General features: G+C 40.9%; 1 protein-coding gene across 2 annotated transcripts in view; it reads left to right on the top strand.

The window, feature by feature from the left end:
- The window catches only part of CDK14 (cyclin dependent kinase 14), a gene marked incomplete at both ends in the record, with an annotated part of 262,343 nt that overhangs the window by 144,998 nt on the left and 98,619 nt on the right, over positions 1-18,726 (top strand). For both annotated transcript variants that reach the window (XM_082015334.1, XM_082015335.1), the window contains one exon: positions 11,437-11,499. In XM_082015334.1, coding sequence (XP_081871460.1) covers positions 11,437-11,499 — 63 coding nt within the window. The remainder of the gene's footprint in view (positions 1-11,436; positions 11,500-18,726) is intronic.

Here is an 18,726-nt window from a genome sequence, read left to right as displayed (position 1 = left end):
ATGCCTCTTTAGTGATGATAGTAAAGCACTGAAGAAGCTACTATCGGTTGATGGTTTCTCTAATAGTGGCAATCTTTAAGAACCATTTAGGCAAATAACCGGCAGAATGACATCATTGATAGTAGATAGAGGTAAGTTGATTATTTTTTCTTTTTGAGATCCTTTCCACGTGTATCTTTCTGCATCTTAATCTTTTTCAGTTAGATATGAATACTTGTAGTCTTTCAGTGAAGTTAATAACACTGTTACTTTCCTGTATCAGGAATTGATGAAAAAAATATGTCAGTTTATTTTACTACTGTAAACCATTAAAAAAAAAACACCTTTGAATTTTAGTATTTTATTATTTTTTTTTACTAATTGATTATTTCTGTGTTATAGATTTCTGGACAGCTCTACGATCAGTGATACTCTGGTGGTATCCCACATGTTCCCTATTTTTAATTTTGGTAATAAATTGGCATTGTCCAAGTCCCTCTAAGGTGCAACCTGACAGTATCTCAACTTGCACTAGAGACTGTCCAATCTAATTAAACCTTTTTCTCAGGCTTTTTATTAATGTGGGTTGTAACTGCTGTTTAATTCCTCTTAAAATGAGAAGCTCTGCTTTATTCAGTGCAGATTGAAAAAAACAAACAAAACAGCAACCCAAAAACTGACTGTTTGGAGAGTGATGATTGCCATGATTCTAAATCTTAAAAATAGATTTTTTTTTTTTTTCCTTCCTGAACTAGTAGTATGCAGCTTGGTACTAATTTAATCATATTGATAAAAAATACATCTATGAAATCTTTAAAAACAGAAACTTGGGGTGAGCAATTCTGGCAAACTAATAACGATAATAAAAATCCTACAGTCAGAATGAAAAGAGAAGTAATTGCAGGTATCTTTATAATATGTTTGTAGTTTCATGATATAAAAAATAATTAACGAATGGTGAATAAGAAGAATCAAGAATCAAGCTTGAGTAATAAACAGAGCCAACACTTGAAAGTTAAGAAGGTCTATTCATTTTTTCTTGTTTTACTACTTTGAGTAAAGAGGATATAATCACTTTTCTTTTATAGCATCACTTTTCTTTTGTGCTCCTTGCAGTCTGAACTGCAGTTTTCCCTATAAAATTTTTATTATTCTTACGATCGTGCATGGACAGTTAGAATTAGGAGGCATGGCAGGAAACGGTCACTCAGCCGGTGTGAAGAGAGGTCTACCATAGGGTGCCGAAGCTTTTAGAGAAAGTGTTTGTGCTGCTTGAGGATGACATTTTTTTGTAGCCCAGCACACCACCGTACAAAGGCTCTTGTGCCAGCTTAGCTTGTGTAGATATGTCTGTACCATCCAGAGCCAGTACTGTGCCAGTATTAGTGTGGCTATGTGACGTAGCGTGGCTGTACGTGGATTGTCTGCCTCCTTGCTCTGTACATGTTCTGTTTACATGATCCTGGGGTCAGCACCATCACCATGAGCTTAGGGGTATCTGCCATGCTCTAATGAGAAACTTTTTGTACCTCCAAATTATTTTTATTTTTTGGTATATATGGATATTGTGGATGTAGTGGTCAGTGCTGTGGAAACCTAATGACTTAGCACATTAAAGGAAAAGTGTATAGCACATCTGTGTGGGCACGTGTATTACAGCTTGCTCAGCTTGTAAAAATTGTCCCAACCCTGTTGACTTTAGTCCATCATAGTTTACAGAAGCTGATGATCTGCTGCTAGGTTTTGATCATACTAAACAGGAATTCCTACTGATTTTTCAGATGTCATCCTTTTGTTAAAATAATCTCACTAAATTAAGTCTTTATGGTCTTTTTAACCCAATTTACTAAGAAAACAAGGCTGATAGAATTATTAAGGTGTCCAGAGAATAAGGAAGAGGATTAACTGGCATCTTTAGAGAACTGGATTTTGTTGAAGATCTCTTAGTTCACTCAGCAATTCTTTCCATGGCAGTGTGTGTGCCACCCGTCAGTCGCAGACCAGATTGTTCTCGGTGCAACGAACAAAGACTTTGTATCAAGAAATGAATATATGTTTTCTAATAACAACCACAGTTCAGAAAACTGTGCATTCCCTTTTCTGTCTGGGATTTTCAGGTAGGTTTGTATATGTATTATGTACTCCTCCCACTGCCCAACCTCCTTTTCTATATAGTATTGTTCATGTGTTTTGAAGTATATTTATCTTTGTTGACAGTGTGAGAAAAATCCAAGGCACTGGAAACATCTGTTAGCAAAATTGTTTTCATTAAAGGTGTCTTGTGGGGTGTTCTTTTTCTTTCTTGAATTCCTAATATATATCTTTCCCCTGCTGCTCAGCCCAGCTGGTGCTGTTGCCTTCTGCTGTTTTTCTGAAAGTTGCTTAGGTATCACCCAGAGATAGCTTTTAGGGTATTTTTTGTTGGTATGGCTAACCCTGTGTTACCTCATAGGGGGAAAAGATTGAATTATAGAAATACTTGAAAATGAGAGTCTATCACACTTTTGAAAATACCAGCAACATGAAATTCGTTTAAACCGTGGTGCAGTAATCTACAGAGCGCTTAGGTTGGAGGATACATGCCATTTAAATAGAATTAACTTTTCTTTGTTCTCCTGTCACTTCAAATATTCCTACTGCCTGTGCTTTTATTGGTAAATTATATTATCGGTTTAAGAATTTGTTGGTGACAAAAGGGGAAGTATTTTAGTCAGTAAAACTGGTAGGGCATAAATAATGTGCACTCTCCTTTGAACAGAGAAGAATGGCTCACAACAGCCTCGCTGCCTCAGTGGAGCAGCACAATCTGTCTGCTGCATGATGGCATTGCCGGCAGCCGAATACTCCCGTTTTTGTTTTAATGGAAGGGTTCTTTCACATTGGTGGTTTTACATGATGGGAATGCGGTTGGAAATGCTTCCTGTTCCATTCACAAGCCCCAGGGTCTCCGTGCATTTCAGCTTCAAAAATGACAGCTGAAACCAATTAGGCAGAATTATGGGACAGCTAAGTCACATGGAGATTTATCATGACCGAGGAAGAGGAGGGGAAGAGAATGTATTGCATGGGAAGTAGAAGTGACTAATTTAATTAGAAGAGAATGACAGTCACATTATTATTATGGAAGAGGGCTGGCAAAGTAGAGCTCATTTCACGTCACCAGCCATGCCTTTGAAAGGAGACGTCCTGCCCTTTGTCTGAACATGTTTGTGTTTGGTAGCAGAGTCTCTGATTTATGAGTAAGATAGTTGAGCAAAATAGTTGGTGTTAAAGCGAAGCACTGAGCATATCTGGGGACATTCACAGTGTACTCATCTATTCATAATTAGAATTCCTTTTTCAAGGGGAGAAGGGTGGAGTCTGAACCATCAACATTGGTCTCACTTTTTTTCTGTTTGCATACTCACTCTCTTCCAGAAGTAGGATGCAATGTATATAAACCGTGCTTCAGCTGTATAAATATCAACCTGGATTCTTTTCCCTTCAGCAGATGCTTATACACAGTATGCCCACAAACATAAACACACATGTGTCTACGAACATAAACCAGAGTCTTGCTGAATAGAAATGACCTTCATACACTTATACACTGCCACAAGTTTAAAGCAAAACCTCAGTTCACTTCTTCATGTGAGCCTGGAGACTATTTCATAAGGTAAATGAAACATTTTGTGGTATTGTCATGGTAGTTGGTGGTGTGGGGGTAGAAGTGAAAAACGTTGCAAAGAATCTGAGCAAATGTGCATTTTCTTTTTTTTCTTTCTTTTTTTTTTATACTATGTTTTTTTCTTGTTCCTTGACCCAAGCTTGATTTTGCTTAATCCTTGTACAACTTTCTTGATTTTTATTTAGACTCTGAGCAGTTATGTTGCATAAGTACCTTAATTTCTCCCTCATTTTCATGTACCTGTAGGAGTTGTGAAACTTGCCTCCGTCATAGGAGGAAAGTATTTGAAATCCATTGAAGTTTGGGTCAAAAATGGTCATGGGCTGATGTGCTTCTACATACAGTTTGGAAAGAGGAGAATGGTTGAACTAGCATAGCTGAGCATGAGTTTTCTATTCCCTGTCCTACGAGACATTGTGTGGTCTCTGGTCTAACCAAAACTTGTGCCATCTGCCCCAGAAAGGGTCAGGGATTTCATAGTGGAGGTCTACTTACTTGAGATGTGCACTGAGGAAAGCGTTTGTGTTTTAACTTGCTGAGTGAAGGTAGGACAAAGGCTTGACAGAGCCTTCTCAAGGACATGTAGCTGTGTGTGCCAGAATTCTGAAGTCGTCACAGCCCTGCAGCAGTGATCTTCTGGCACGATTTAGTAAAACACAATTATTTGAAGAAATAAGATGCCAAAGTCTGCCTGAGGTGTTGCCTATATTTATTTTTAATTTCAGCCAAAATGGACAAGAAATCTTAAACCTGTAGCTGGAGGACCCTTATTGTAAATATTCAATCCTTGCATGGGCTTGGTATTTGGAAGATAGGTAGCCTTTGTGCTGTGGGTTGCATTGAGCTATTATTTTGGAAATTGCCCCAAATTTGGTAAAGTGATAGGCTTCAGAAAAATTGTCAATTGTACTTAAGAACTATGTCTTTGAAGATTTCCCCTCTCCTCTCAAAGACTTGACTTTAATCTTTCATTTCAAATACTGTAGACTGCATCCTTGGAGGAAGTGAAATTGTTTCTGAGGGAGGCAGTAGTGGAAGCAGAAATCAAATTTCTCACTTAAAGCATAATAGATTTTGCACAAAACATTGTGTTAGCAAGGCCGCAAAGTCAAGCTCTTAAAATTAGAGGACACAAAGATGAAGATGGCCTATGCAGTCTCCTTTCACCATCCTTGTGGAAGAGCCTGTTGTGCAGTTCTGCAGAGGACTGTGTGATGAAGGCATGTGGTGGTTGCTGAACTTTTCCCCTTTTTTGTGGATGTTCGAACTAGGGTGTTTTCTGGGGTTCCTGGCTCATTCAAAGTATTGTTTCAAGATAAGGCAGGCAATACTACTGCAGAGAACTTCCATCCCTGCTATATTGGGAATCATCATCACCATAGCAAATTGCTGTCATCATGATTCAGATATGACTGACTTCTGCTGTTCGGCAGAAGATTCTCAGTGTTCCTTGCAAAAGCATTATATGCTCATAGCTGTAACTGGATTCAGTCAAAACACAGAAGGTCAAGTAGTGCCAAATACTCTGAAAAGTCAAACCCAAAGTGCTTTAAATGGAGTTGCCCAAATCAGTGATAATTAAGACTTTTTTCTCTTTGCTTCAATTCCCTACCTGATAAAAGCCACATCTCTCCTGGATTGCTATGAAATTATTTTATCTTGGTGAAGTGTGTGAATAGCATAGCAATAAGCAGGTCAGGAAAGCCTGTGAGATTAATAGTTTTGCCTTCGAAGTAGTAAAAAAGCCAGAGACTGCAAGCTGCGTGAGAATGGAAAAAAAACCAAAACCCACCACCACCACAAAACCAGCACAGCTGTTCTGTAATCAAGTACCTCCTATTCTGTTCAGTGAGTATGTTTAATCCTGTGAGGGGGAAAAAAGTATGTGATCACATTACACATTTAAGAAGTTATCATAATGTACATTTATTGGGCAAACAAATACAAGGTTGGATAAACCCCACTAATTCTGCACTTTCTTTGCTTTTGAGTTCTTCACTATGGAAACTTGATTTATCTCTATTTATTATTTTTGTGTAGCTGTTAGGAACAGATGAGTGCTAATAGATTATTTGTACATATAGGTGTGGGTAAACTACTGGAGTGTTAGGAGCAGGAATTAATGGGATTTTGAACTTAAGCTAAAATATCATATATTCTGTCAGCGTGGGATTACTTGTGGTGATTGATGTGTGTTGGGGATTAACAGTATGGCTGATAGAGTTGTTAAAAGCTAGCTCGAAGCAGAATTAGCCTAGCCAGGCCCACCTGGGATCAGGGTGTGTGTGAGGGATATTTGCAATTATGTGGAAGTCTCTGTATGGCATTCCCAATGTATCTGCTTCCTTGTGAGGTGTCCTCACCCTCTGAGACAGTGGAGAAAGGACTGTAAAAGGTGTGTTGGTTGGTTTGTTCCTTGTCTTCCTACCTTGTTTCAGCATAGTTTTATGTTATTGCCAGTACGTAATTGTATCTTGAATTTTCCTTTAGGGCATGCATTTTATTAGATCAAGGTGGTAACCACAGCAAAGATCCTAGTGTCAAAGTATGGTATGCAGCCACTGTTCCACTTGGGAAAGCATGTTGCCTTCTACCTTGAAATACAGCATGAAGAAAAAAATTCTGTTTGTCTATATAGTATCAATTTCGTGGGATTCCATTAGAAAACTGCTTTCATCCAGTTTGCTCTGTTTACTTTTTAAATGCTTTCCAGAAACTTGCATTCACATCATCTTCTTCAATGTCAGTTGGGCACAAAAGCACTGGAGCAGACACCTGCCTGCCAAAAGGGAAAACAGGTTTAGAAATAGCTCTCTCTGCAGTGCTGTCAGCTTTCCTGACTATACTATTTAATTCGATGTGCATGGAGTCCCTACCTTGGGAAAAGTAGAGCAGCTGATGCTGCCTTTGCTTTACTTCTAGCTTCTCTTTTTTTTTTTTTTTTTTAAGTGAGGAACAATAACTTTATAAGTTGCTTTCCCAGTTGGTACCATAGTGTTGCTTTTGTGAGAAGGACTGTAACTTACTTAGAGAATTTATGACATCTGGAAGAAGGGGCCAGCAACTCAGGAGGACTACAAGGTTGCCATGAGGTTATGCAGGGAGAAAATTAGAAGGGCCAAAGTCCAACTAGAACTTAGTCTGGCTACTGCCATAAAAAACAATAAAAAAATATTTCTATGAATATATTAGCAACGAAAGGAGGACTAAGGAGAATCTTCATCCTTTCTTGGTTGTGGGTGGAAACATAGTGACAAAGGATGAGGAAGAGGCTGAGGTAATTAATGCTTTCTTTGCCTCACTCCTTAATAGTAAGACCAGTTGTTCTGTGGGTACCCAGCCCCCTGAGTTGGAAGACAGGGACAGGGAGCAGAATGAAGCCCCCAAGGGGAAATGGTTAGCAGCCTGCTACACCACTTAGACACTCAGAGGTCGATGGGGCCAGATGGGATCCACCCAAGGCTACTGAGGGAGCTGGGGAAAATGCTCACCAGGCCACTTTGAATCATTTAATAGCAGTCCTGGCTGTCCAGGGAGGTCGCAGTTGACTGGAGGTTAGCAAATGTGACGCCCATCTACAAGGAAGGACAGAAGTAGGATCTGGAGAACTACAGGCCTGTTGGTCTGACCTCTGTGCCAGGGAAAGTCATGGAGCAGATCATCTTGAGTACCACCACGCAGCACATAAAGGACAACCAGGTGATCAGCCGCAGTCAGCATGGGTTTATGAAAGGCAGGTCCTGCTTGACCAACCTGATCTCCTTTTATGACAAGGAGACCCACTTAGTGCATGAGGGAAAGGCTGTGGATGTTGTCTACCTGGACTTTAGTAAAGTCTTTGACAGCATTTCCGAGTGCATTTCTCCTGGAGAAACTGGCTGCTCATGGCTTGGACAGTTATACTCTTTGCTGGGTACAAAAGCTGTCTAGATGACGGAGCCCAAAGAGTGATGGTGAATGGAGTTAAATACAGTTGGTATTTAACCCAGGGCTCAGTATTGGGGTCGGTTCTGTTTAATATCTTTGTCAATGACCTGGACAACGGGATCGAGTGCTCCCTCAGTAAGTTTGCAGACGACGCGAAGTTGGGCAGGAGTATTGACCTGCTTAAGGGTAGGAGGGCTCTTCAGAGGGATCTGGACAGGCTGGATTGATGGACCGAGGCCAACTGTATGAGGTTTAGTAAGGTCAAGTGCCGGGTCCTGCACTTCAGTCACAACAACCCCATGCAACGCTACAGGCTTGGGGAGGAGTGGCTGGAGAGCTGCCTGGTGGAAAAGGACCTGGGGGTGCTGGTTGACAGCCGGCCGAATATGAGCCGGCAGTGTGCCCAGGTGGCCAAGAAGGCCAACAGCATCCTGGCCTGTATCAGAACTAGTGTGGCCAGCAGGAGTAGGGAAGTGATTGTGGCCCTGTACTCGGCCCTGGTGAGGCTGCACCTCGACTACTGTGTTCAGTTTTGGGCCCCTCACTACAAGAAGGATGTTGAGGTGCTGGGGCATGTCCAAAGAAGCGCAACAAAGCTGGTGAGGAGTCTGGAGCACAAGTCTTCTGAGGAGCGGCTGAGGGAACTGGGGTTGTTTAGTCTGGAGAAAAGGAGGCTGAGGGGAGACCTTATCGCTCTCTTACAACTACCTGCAAGGGTGTTGTGATGGAGTGGGTGTTGGTCTCTTCTCCCAAGTATCTAGCGATAGAAAGAGAGGAAGTGGCTTCAAGTTGTGCCAGGGGAGGTTTAGATTAGATATTAGGAAAAATTTCTTTACTGAGAGAGTGGTCAAGCATTGGAACAGGCTGCCTAGGGAAGTGGTGGAGTCACCACTAAAAGCCATGTAGATGTGGTGCTTAGGGACATGGATTAGTCGTGGACTTGGCAATGCTAGGTTAACAGTTGGACTTGATGATCTTAAAGGTCTTTTTCAACCTAAACAATTCTATAATTAGTTTTTTGAGGGCAAGTTCTTGAAAGATTTGAACAGAGAAGACTTGCAGTTCTGTTTACTGAATGAAGATTTGATAGAGGTTTCTCTGTGTCTGTCGTGTGTGTGTAAAAAATATATGCTGAAAGACTGCTGCATAGTTGGCTCTGTTGCATTTCCAGGTTTTTGTAGAAATTGCTGCTTACATGAAAATTTAGGTGGATGCAGGTAATTAGTTTTTGAAGGAGGGAGCTACTGATGCAGAAGGTTATACCAGTCATCCTGGTCCTTGGGTTAGAAAGAGGAGGTGAATGATACATAACACAAATATGATCGTAGTTAATGTTCATGTGTGGAGGAAATGCATCCAAATAATAACTGCAATATAAATAGAAGATAATGAGGTTATCCTCACAATTCATTACAAGTATATTGAAAATAAAAAGCAACTTTCTGCTGTTCCTAGTGATGTGACTCTGAATAGGATGTTTTTAGAAAGCTTTTGGTGAATAGAAAGGTGCAGCTAGTGGGCAGCTGGGGCTTCAGGGGTGGGACCTTCAGAAGTAGCACTGGGTTTGCCTTCCTCTGGTCTGTTTTCTGTCGGCTGACTAGTTGCAAATCGTAGAAATCAGAAGGTGAAGGAGGCAGTAAGTTTCCCACCTACCAGGTTATGTCACCCACAAAGGCTAGAAAACTGAACTGCAGGGAAGTTATAATCCTCCTCCTTCAGCTAGCCCATGTGAGGGAGCGTGCCATGCTTGGGGGCCATGGTGGGTGCATCTAAGGCACCGTGATAGGGATGAGACAGCACTGGCCTGTTCACCCTGCCAGGCTTTCTAAAGTGAAATTTCAGGCTTTTTTTAAAACTTCATCTAAGCACTGCAGGTGCTGTCACTATTCAAAGAATTGTACGTAAGAAGGGAACATGTCATCCTACCAGGCTTGCATTTCTCTTCAGTAAGAGAGAACCCATTAAAATGGGAAGAATCCCCCAAACTTCTTATTTGACTTATAGCAATGGTATTTCAGCTGATACTTTGCAAGAGGCAGACTCTTGTGCTGGGGTTAGTACTCAAAAACTGTCAGTTTTTCCAAACAAATGACAAGATCAGCAGGTGACTCTGTTCAAGTATGTTTCCTTGGTGTTGATACAGTAAAAAAAGCAAAACTAGGTAATGCGGTGATGCATACTGAATGATGACTGATCCATTTTTGGCATGGAATGGCATCCCAGAAAACTAACTGGGAGAATAGAAGAGGAATACATACCTGGAGTGGCTAAGGATTTTACAGAAACTAGAAATAAGTGTTTAAGGTAAACATGGACTTTATGCAAAATGCACTTCCTTGGCAGTAAATATTCAGTGGTAGAGGTGTATCTTTGCATTTTCTTTGTAAATGCATTCACTAATGTGTTAGATATAAATTGAGTATTGCTTGCTGTAGCTTGTGTTTCAGATGAAGCTCTGTTGTGTTGTATTTTATGTGGTTTGCCTGTCTGAGCATGCCCCCTCGCCCTTGGGATACTCACACTGTTCATTTTGGGACCCAAGCAATTTCCAGCTGTCAGGACACTTGCTCTTCTGAAGCTGTGTAAGAATTCTTGAAAAAAATTGTGCTACTGCACAACTTAATCAACCAGTGCATCTTCTGTCATTACAGTGTTGATCCTACATGCATAGTCTGTTTTCATAGCTTATGACTTCAGAAGAGAAGATTATACAGAACAGTGGTGGCTAGCAGTAACTTTGTGTCTTAAAAGATGTGAACTTTCCTATGTATCTACATGATAATTCTGCAAAAGAGCACTAGAGAATGGCTGCTGGACTCAGAAATGCTGCACAGAGAAACTGTTCTGGTATGTCGAAGGCAGCTTTTGTCCAAAACTCTCACCTTGAAAACTGCCTGTATTTAGTTGGGCTGTTCTGTATGTGAGGCAGGTATTGCCAAGTAGCTTTTCAAGGACTGCTGGATGATTTTTACCAGATGTGCTCAGAAACCAGATGTGGAAAGCAGAGTCAGTCTCTCAGTTTTCAGTGGTTAATCTAGTGCATATTTTTGCTTTGTTTATTCTGAACATAGTTCCAGAAGCTGAGTTGTGCAAGCAAATCAGAGAAGCCACATGTCACTTCACTGAAAGCATGTTGCTAACTGGTAGGAAAGCGAAGAAATTCAAGACAACAATTCAGAGAGAATAATGTTTCCATAGTAAAAGTAATAAATACTTATTAATTAAAAATAACATACTTATTTTCTTAAGAGACTTTATGGTACATTTGCGGGGAATATAGGCAACTCTGAAGTGAAAACTTTAAAGTTTTGAGTCTTCAGTGAAGCTGTTTTCTAAAGTGTCTGTAATTAATAGCTGTACATGTGCATAATATGTGCATCTTTTTAAGCTGGAAAGTATCATTCTGTACTTTGATATGCAATCCCTTTCAGATTTATTTTCTAAACCATTCAGCTATTTTAATCTAGAATGACCATAAAATTATATTTAAAAGGCAATGTTTTAATGTGAATGAGAGTAGCATTTAGGTTCTCCCTTTAGGTTCTTCCTCTTCCTGCCAGATATTACCTTTATGGTGTTGATGGTGATGCTGTCTTTACAAGGTATAAAATGATAGAAAAATTCAAGTAATTAATTTATCATATGCAGGTTGTTAGGAAAAAAATTGTTTTCCGTTTGGTGAATATCAGTCAAGTTACCAAGGTTGTTAAATAAAATGGAGTGTAAGGTACAAGTGTGTGTGCATGTGTGGCTGAAAAATCTCCTTATTTTCCATTTGTTCTATCCCCTACTAAGTAGAAGGATATTTATTACTGCAGTCATACAGATATTAATACACTTTTTTCCATCTGACTTTCTTTTAGCACACTGATTTATGTCAGTACATGGACAAACACCCTGGAGGGCTTCATCCAGAAAATGTGAAGGTAAGAGTCAAAAAGACCACACATCCAAGGCAAATGCAGTACAGTAATTTTGTGTAAAATGTCATGTCAGTTGTTTCATAGAAACTGATTATTAGCTATAAGGGAAAATGTTTGGCCTACAAACTATATTTTAAAATGTTTTTTTCTTAAAAAATAATTTAAAATGCAGGTTTGAACATTCCCACAAACGAACTTGTGAAGTCTGTAAAATTGATTCAGAGCCAGAACACATTAGTAAATACTGTTACAGCATTGGTAATCCCTTCCCTTCACTAAAACATTTGGTCGTAAGACAAGACAATACTGCCCTGAAACCCTTGAGTAAACTTGATTGAGGCTGTCAGTGCTAGATCTTCAGTGATGTAAGTTATTGTGGGCTCACTGAGTTTGAGGGAACTGTAATGAATTATATTAGCTGAATGTACTGCATTTTATATGAGCATATAAAATCTTCCCTAATCTTTTTTCTCACTTACTTTGATGAAGCATTTTCATAGCTGATCACACTTTTGAAAATTTTTTTCTTTCTGAGGTAGCTACTGGGAATCATCATGCAAGAAGGGAGGGAGTTTATTAGCAGGATTTAATTGAAAGGTAGATTGGTAGAGGCTTGATCCAGTTACTTTCTGGGAAGTCAGCCAAATTATTTTAGCATCAAATGGAAGCCAATCAGACATGCAGAATGTGTCGTGCGTCTATAGATCACCCAGATGATACTTGTGATACTTGTCTTGCACTTTGACATCAGTCCCATTGTTTTTGTGCTTTGGAAGTGTTTGTGTTCTTTCAGTGAAAAGTGACATCTACAACATATGAAGTAAGATGAGAATGACTACCATCTAAAAAAAAATCAGAAAAATTCTTCCTTGCTGCATATATTTGGCCAAACTAAAAAATAAAAATTCTTTGTGAAAACACATGGTGGATATGCTGCAAGATAGCATCCTTGTAATGTATGACTGTCACTCAGACATTTTGCTAGCGTGGACAGGGAAAGCCCATGGGTCTCCTGCCAGCGCCAGCTTCACAGTGCCTCTGTGAGTGTGGCATTTTGAAATGGCTAAAGGTGAGTGAGGTGGGACCTGTTTTTTGACCACTAAAACTTTTGAGCTTTCTTCACTGCTCAGTTTCCAAAGCAGAGTTTCATGTGCTGAATGTGCTTGTTGAAGCAATGGTTTTGTGTTTCATTTCCCTGTGTGGATACTTTTACATTCAGCGCTCTGAGGTTTAGGATAAGCTAAGACTGGCTTTGAAAGTTCTGCGTGCTGCTTCAGATTTGTAAGACTACTCCAAGGCTGTGATGCTGTATAGCTCAAGGTGTAATACTCAGTAGTCATTAGAACTGTAATTGTGCCCTGCTGAGAAGACGTCATAATTCACATAACAGTACTTTTTCTTGATTGTGTTGGAGCCCAGTGAGCTTGTCTTTGAGAAGGGTGGGCATATGCGGATAATTGGGCTTCCTAATGCATGACTTGTTTAAATCCCAAGATTGAGACCTGTCTTTCAAAACAGGAGCTTTGAAGGGAACTGCAGCAGTAGCATTTCCGTTTCAAATTTGCACGTATTCCTGTGGCTGTCTGTACCAACAACAGCTTTCAGCAGCACTGATGAAGCTTATGGGCACATTAGAAATAGTGTTTCTATATAAATGTAGTAGCTATGTGTAGCTAAGTGTACTTGAGTAGCCAAGCGTAGAGTCCTGGTATACTGCTAGTTCAAGCTTTTTAAAGTCCAGATTCGTTATTAATAAAAAGGAAACTGGGGAGAAAAAAAGAGAAAAAATATTGATATGTTGGAGCAGATTAAACTACCTTTCCACCATGAGCAATACCATTGAAAAAAATTTTTTTTTTTTTCTGTTCAGTAGTATTAATGAAAATCTATAATATGTATTTAGTAGACTCTCTTGCCAGGCCAGCAACAAAGACTAGCTTTAGCTCACAGCAGTAATTACTAAAACCTAACATGATGATTTGAGCTCCTGCCATCTTAAAGCTGAATCAGCCTGCCTGGGATCCCCATGTGCCGTAAGACAAGCTGGCGGGGAAGACGACCGGCCTGGCTGAACAGGGAGCTTTTGCTCGGACTCAGGGAGAAAAGGAGAGTTTACCACCTTTGGAAGAAGGGTCAGGCAACTCAAGAAGAGTACAAGGATCTTCTTAGATCGTGCAGAGACAAAATCAGAAAGGCAAAAGCCCAGCTAGAACTCAATCTGGCCATGGTCATAAAGGATAACAAAAAATGTTTCTACAAATATATTAACAACAAAAAGAGAGCCAAGAAGAATCTCCATCCTTTATTGGATGTGGTGGGGAACATTGTCACCAAGGATGAGGAAAAGGCTGATGTACTTAATGCTGCCATTGCTGCAGACCAACTATCCGCAGGGTATTCAGCTCCCTGAGCTGGGAGACAGGGATGGAGAGCAGAATAAACTCCCCATAATCCAGGAGGAAGCAGTTAAGGACCTGCTACGCCACCTGGACACCCACAAGTCTATGGGGCCTGATGGGATCCACCCAAGAGTACTGAAGGAGCTGGCAGAGGAGCTTGCCAAGCCACTCTCCATCATTTATCAGCAGTCCGGGTTAACAGGGGAGGTCCCAGATGACTGCAGGCTTGCCAGTATGACGCCCATCTACAAGAAGGGACAGAAGGAGGATCCAGGGAACTACAGGCCTGTCAGCCTGACCTCGGTACTGGGGAAGATCATGGAGCGGTTCATCTTGAGGGTGCTCACGGGGCATGTGAAGGACAGCCAAGGGCTCAGGCCCAGCCAGCATGGGTTCATGAAAGGCAGATCCTGCTTGACCAACCTGATCTCCTGCTATGACCAGCTGACCCGCCTAATGGATGAGGGAAAGGCTGTGGACGTTGTCTAGCTGGACTTCAGTAAAGCTTTTGACAGTGTCTCCCACAGTGTTCTCCTGGAGAAACTGGCGGCTTGTGGTTTAGACAGGTGTACTCTTCGCTGGGTGAAAAACTGGCTGGATGGCTGAGCTCCAAGAGTGGTGGTGAATGGAGTTAAATCCAGTTGGTGGCCGGTCACAGATGGTGTTCCCCAGGGCTCGGTTTTTAGGCTGGTCTTGTACAGTATCTTTATCGATGATCTGGATGTGGAGCTCAAGTGCTCCCTCAGTAAGTTTGCATATGACACCAAGTTGGGTGGGAGTGTTGATGTGCTGGAGGGTAGGAGGGCTGTGCAGAGGGATCTGGACAGGCTGGATCGATGGGCAGAGGTCAACTGTATGAGGTTTAATAAGGCCAAGTGCCGGGTCCTGCACTTCGGCCACAGCAACCCCATGCAACGCTACAGGCTTGGGGAGGAGCGGCTGGAAGGCTGCCCGGCAGAAGAGGACCTGGGAGTGTCCAGGCTGAATATGAGCCGGCAGTGTGCACAGGTGGCCAAGAAGGCCAACAGCGTCCTGGCCTGTATCAGCAATAGTGTGGCCAGCAGGAGTAGGGAAGTGATTGTGCCCCTGTACTCGGCACTGGTGAGGCCGCACCTCGACTACTGTGTTCAGTTTTGGGCCCCTCACTACAAGAAGGATGCTGAGGTGCTGGGGCGTGTCCAGAGAAGGGCAACAAAGCTGGTGAGGGGTCTGGAGCACAAGTCTTCTGAGGAGCGGCTGAGGGAGCTGGCGTGGTTTAGTCTGGAGAAGAGGAGGCTGAGGGGAGACCTTATCGCTCTCTACAATCACCTGAAAGGGGGTTGTGGCGAGGTGTGTGTTGGTCTCTTCTCCCAAGTATCTAGCGATAGAAAGAGAGGAAATGGTTTCAAGTTGTACCAGGGGAGGTTTAGATTGGATATTAGGAAAAATTTCTTTACTGAGAGAGTGGTCAAGCATTGGAACAGGCTACCTGGGGGAGGGGTGGAGTCACCATCACTGGAAGTGTTCAAAAAACATGTAGATGTGACACTTCAGGACATGGTTTAGTGGACATGGTGGTGTTGGGTTGATGGTTGGACTTGATGATCTTAAAGGTCTTTTCCAACCTTAATGATTCTGTGATTCTATGCTGTGATTCAGTGAAATATGTGCTCTCGAGCTATGAGTGAAAAATACCTGCTTAACTCAACAGAGTGATTTCTTCAGCTGGCGGGACAGGAATTGCAGAGCGGCAGGAACCAGTCATGTATGCTAACAACTCCCAGACCTTCACCAGCATGCAAAACTAAAAGCTTGTGCTCCTCTCTTTTTACAGAGATAAAATGGTTGCTATCTAATATCTTAACACTTTCTTGTGCTGTACTTGGTTTGTCAACTTATATAATTGTGGTTCTGAGACTTTACCACCTATTTTGGTTTTAGCTTCTGGACAGAGTTGTCTATTTGGAGCTACAGCTGATTTTTAAGGGTTGAGCTGTGCCATGTTAATTAGCCTTCTCTCCCTGCCAGCCCCTTCTTGCTAGAGGTTCTTCAGGAATTTCACTTTTAGTCAGACTTTTAAACAATGTTCGTTCAGAATCACTGATTATGTGAGCCCTAAATCAATTTTTTTAAAAAACTTCCAGCTGAGCAATTATATTCCAGTAGCAATAAATTATTCTCGGCTCTCTGGGGCTAACCTGTGGGATTAAGCCATTGATGCTTTCCCAGTATGCCAAAAGGCCCCCTGCATTTAATTTTGTTCTTAAGGAAAGTATTGCTTACTGATGGATATTCCTTTCTGGCTTGTTGCCACTTATTATAAATACAAAACCACGTAATCACATATCTTTCTAAAGAATGTTATACAGTAGTCCCTGTAAAACAGTACTTTATAGAAATGCAGAAGCAAAGTGATTATTTACTTGTATTTTGGTTTCTATAGGACATCTTCAGCCTAATTATATTTCTGAGTTTTCTCTGTATTTATAAGCTAAAGACAATGCTTGTTCCCTCAGGCTTACTTTTAAATGAAGAATCTTAAATAGAATAAAATCCAAATTACTTTGATGGACACACATATTGCTGTCCCCTTGAGTGTTGTGTTTGACGTTGCCTTTCTTTGTGGTTTCAAGTAGGCTATTTGCTGTCATTTAAACATTTTAAATAAAGAGTAAGAAGAATATTATAAATATGTAGAATTATAAAGAAGATTGTTTCAGTTGGCAGTTTTAGGAGTCTTGGGACAATATGTTTAAGCAAAGAAAAAAAATACTGCTTCCTGAAGTATGAAGCTTAGCATTTTTACTGGTGTGTATGTATTCACCCGTAATGATTTCAGAATTTTGTCATTCATGTGTGGAGGCCCAAGTCTTACAAATAACACCAGGTTTTAAACACTTCAGAGAAATTATCTGTGAGGCTGAGATGTTATTGTCTAAAGTTGTTTTTAAAATACCTGTCTCTGATAATGTTAAACCAAGTATCTTGGTGACAGAATGTGGTTAGGTATCTCCAATGTTTATAAGCTAGAAGGGAAATTGGCAGAAAGCAGTTGTTTCAGTCCACAGATTCTCCAAACTCTGTTAGCTCCAAATACACAATTGTGTACATCTTTGGTAACTAACAAGCCTGCATACCTACCATTTATTTAGAACTATATATTAATATACTGTGTATGGTATTATAGTTAGAGATGAGGAGAGAAAAGGTAATCGTTTAGTAAGTCCCTGTTTACTAGGCACAGCCTCATCTTCTCTTCTCTGGTTTTGAAGATGTCTTGCTCAGTTTTTCCAAAATTGAAGGCAAGCAATAAATCTTAAGTACATGGCCCCACATATAATCATGTTTCTGTTGGAAGCTACTGCTGCAGCGTTGTGCATGGTTGGAGCTAAGAGTTGATTTATAGGTGTATACTGTGTGGTGCTCTCTAAGCTTCAAAATGTGCTTTGGCAAACTGGCGTACAAGACCTGTTCAGACTCTCCCTATGCTGTTCCTCCTGGCCTGGACTACTGAAATCTGTACTCCTGGCTTTCTTTCCTACAACTGTTGCTGCCTTTAGAGATAGTTAATACTTCTTGGACTCTTAGTTGAAACATCTGTACTGCTTCCTACAGCAGGAACTCTAATGGGTCACAGCAGCTAACTGACCCTGCCAGTGATTTTTTTTTGATGATGATCTTCATTCTGATTTGTGTTGTTTCTGTCTGGTACAGGGCCATCTCCACCAGCCTTTTGACTTATCTTCTTGGTTCTCCTGAGCCTTTGTTTGCAGCTGTCCATAAATGGTTCTTGTTTTGTTAATCCATAATGTAATTTTTAAGTGTCTTATTTTGCACATTTCAGCACACCCTGTAAAAAAGTAACTGTTCTTAACTTCTTCTAACCTTTGAAATATCATCTTTATTTTAACTACATCTTTTACTACGTATTATTACCTTCCCCATAATGCAACTAATTTAATCTTTATGTTTTGATGCATTTATTTTGCATTTATATTTGCTTGTTTGCATTCTTACCTTAAAAATGAATCTATTAATGAAAGCTGATTTGCTTTTTAATTAGTGATGCTGCATTGAAATATCTGTAGTCTTTTGGGAAACGCATCCTCAGTTTTTTCGCTCTGCCTTGTTTCCTCTACTTGCAGTGTTAGGGGAAATACCGAGCTGTGTGAGCATTTGACTTCAAAAAACCATCTTTGACAAAAAAAAAAAGATGGTTGCCTCTGACCCGCTATTCCTCAGTCTGTGCAACACCAGCCTGAATGACAGCAGGGGTTGTCAACCAGACGAAAACTGTCTGTCTCTTAATCACTCTTGAACTCTTTTACTTCAGGCAACTTGGAAGGCTTCTATCATCTAGTGTGACCAAAGGGAGAAGGAACTTCTAGTTTATTCTTTTTCCATCTAATTTTGCTGCTCTGATTTGTTCTTCTCCCTGGGCACCTTTTCTCTTCCCAGGGCCAAAAAGTGGTAAGGAGAAATAGAAAGACTCTCTTACTGAACTTTGCATGCAGGGAACAGGAATATTCAGCCTTCTCCCAGGAGCCTTCAAGACTTCCGCTCTTACCCATCCCAATTCTGAGCCTTCCTTGCTCCTAGGAAGCAGGACACAGCAGTCTTCTATGCATAATTGATGGATATTTTTGACGCAAAACCTCAACCAACTAAGCCCTACACCCACCACAACCTTTAAAAATATGTTCTATCACTGTAATACTCAGAGAAATTAGCTGACTGTCAAGGTCACATGTAAGGTATGTGGCAAGGTGTGGAGTGGAATTTGGATATTAGTTTTCCTAGAACAGCCCAATAATCTCTGTAAAACATACACTTAAGTTTCAGCAAAGAACTG

Source organism: Phaethon aethereus (assembly GCF_964289735.1).
Source record: "Phaethon aethereus genome assembly, chromosome: 2".
Classification (NCBI taxonomy): domain Eukaryota; kingdom Metazoa; phylum Chordata; class Aves; order Phaethontiformes; family Phaethontidae; genus Phaethon; species Phaethon aethereus.
Note: the sequence above shows the minus strand (reverse complement) of the source record. Positions and strands in the feature narration are given on the sequence as shown.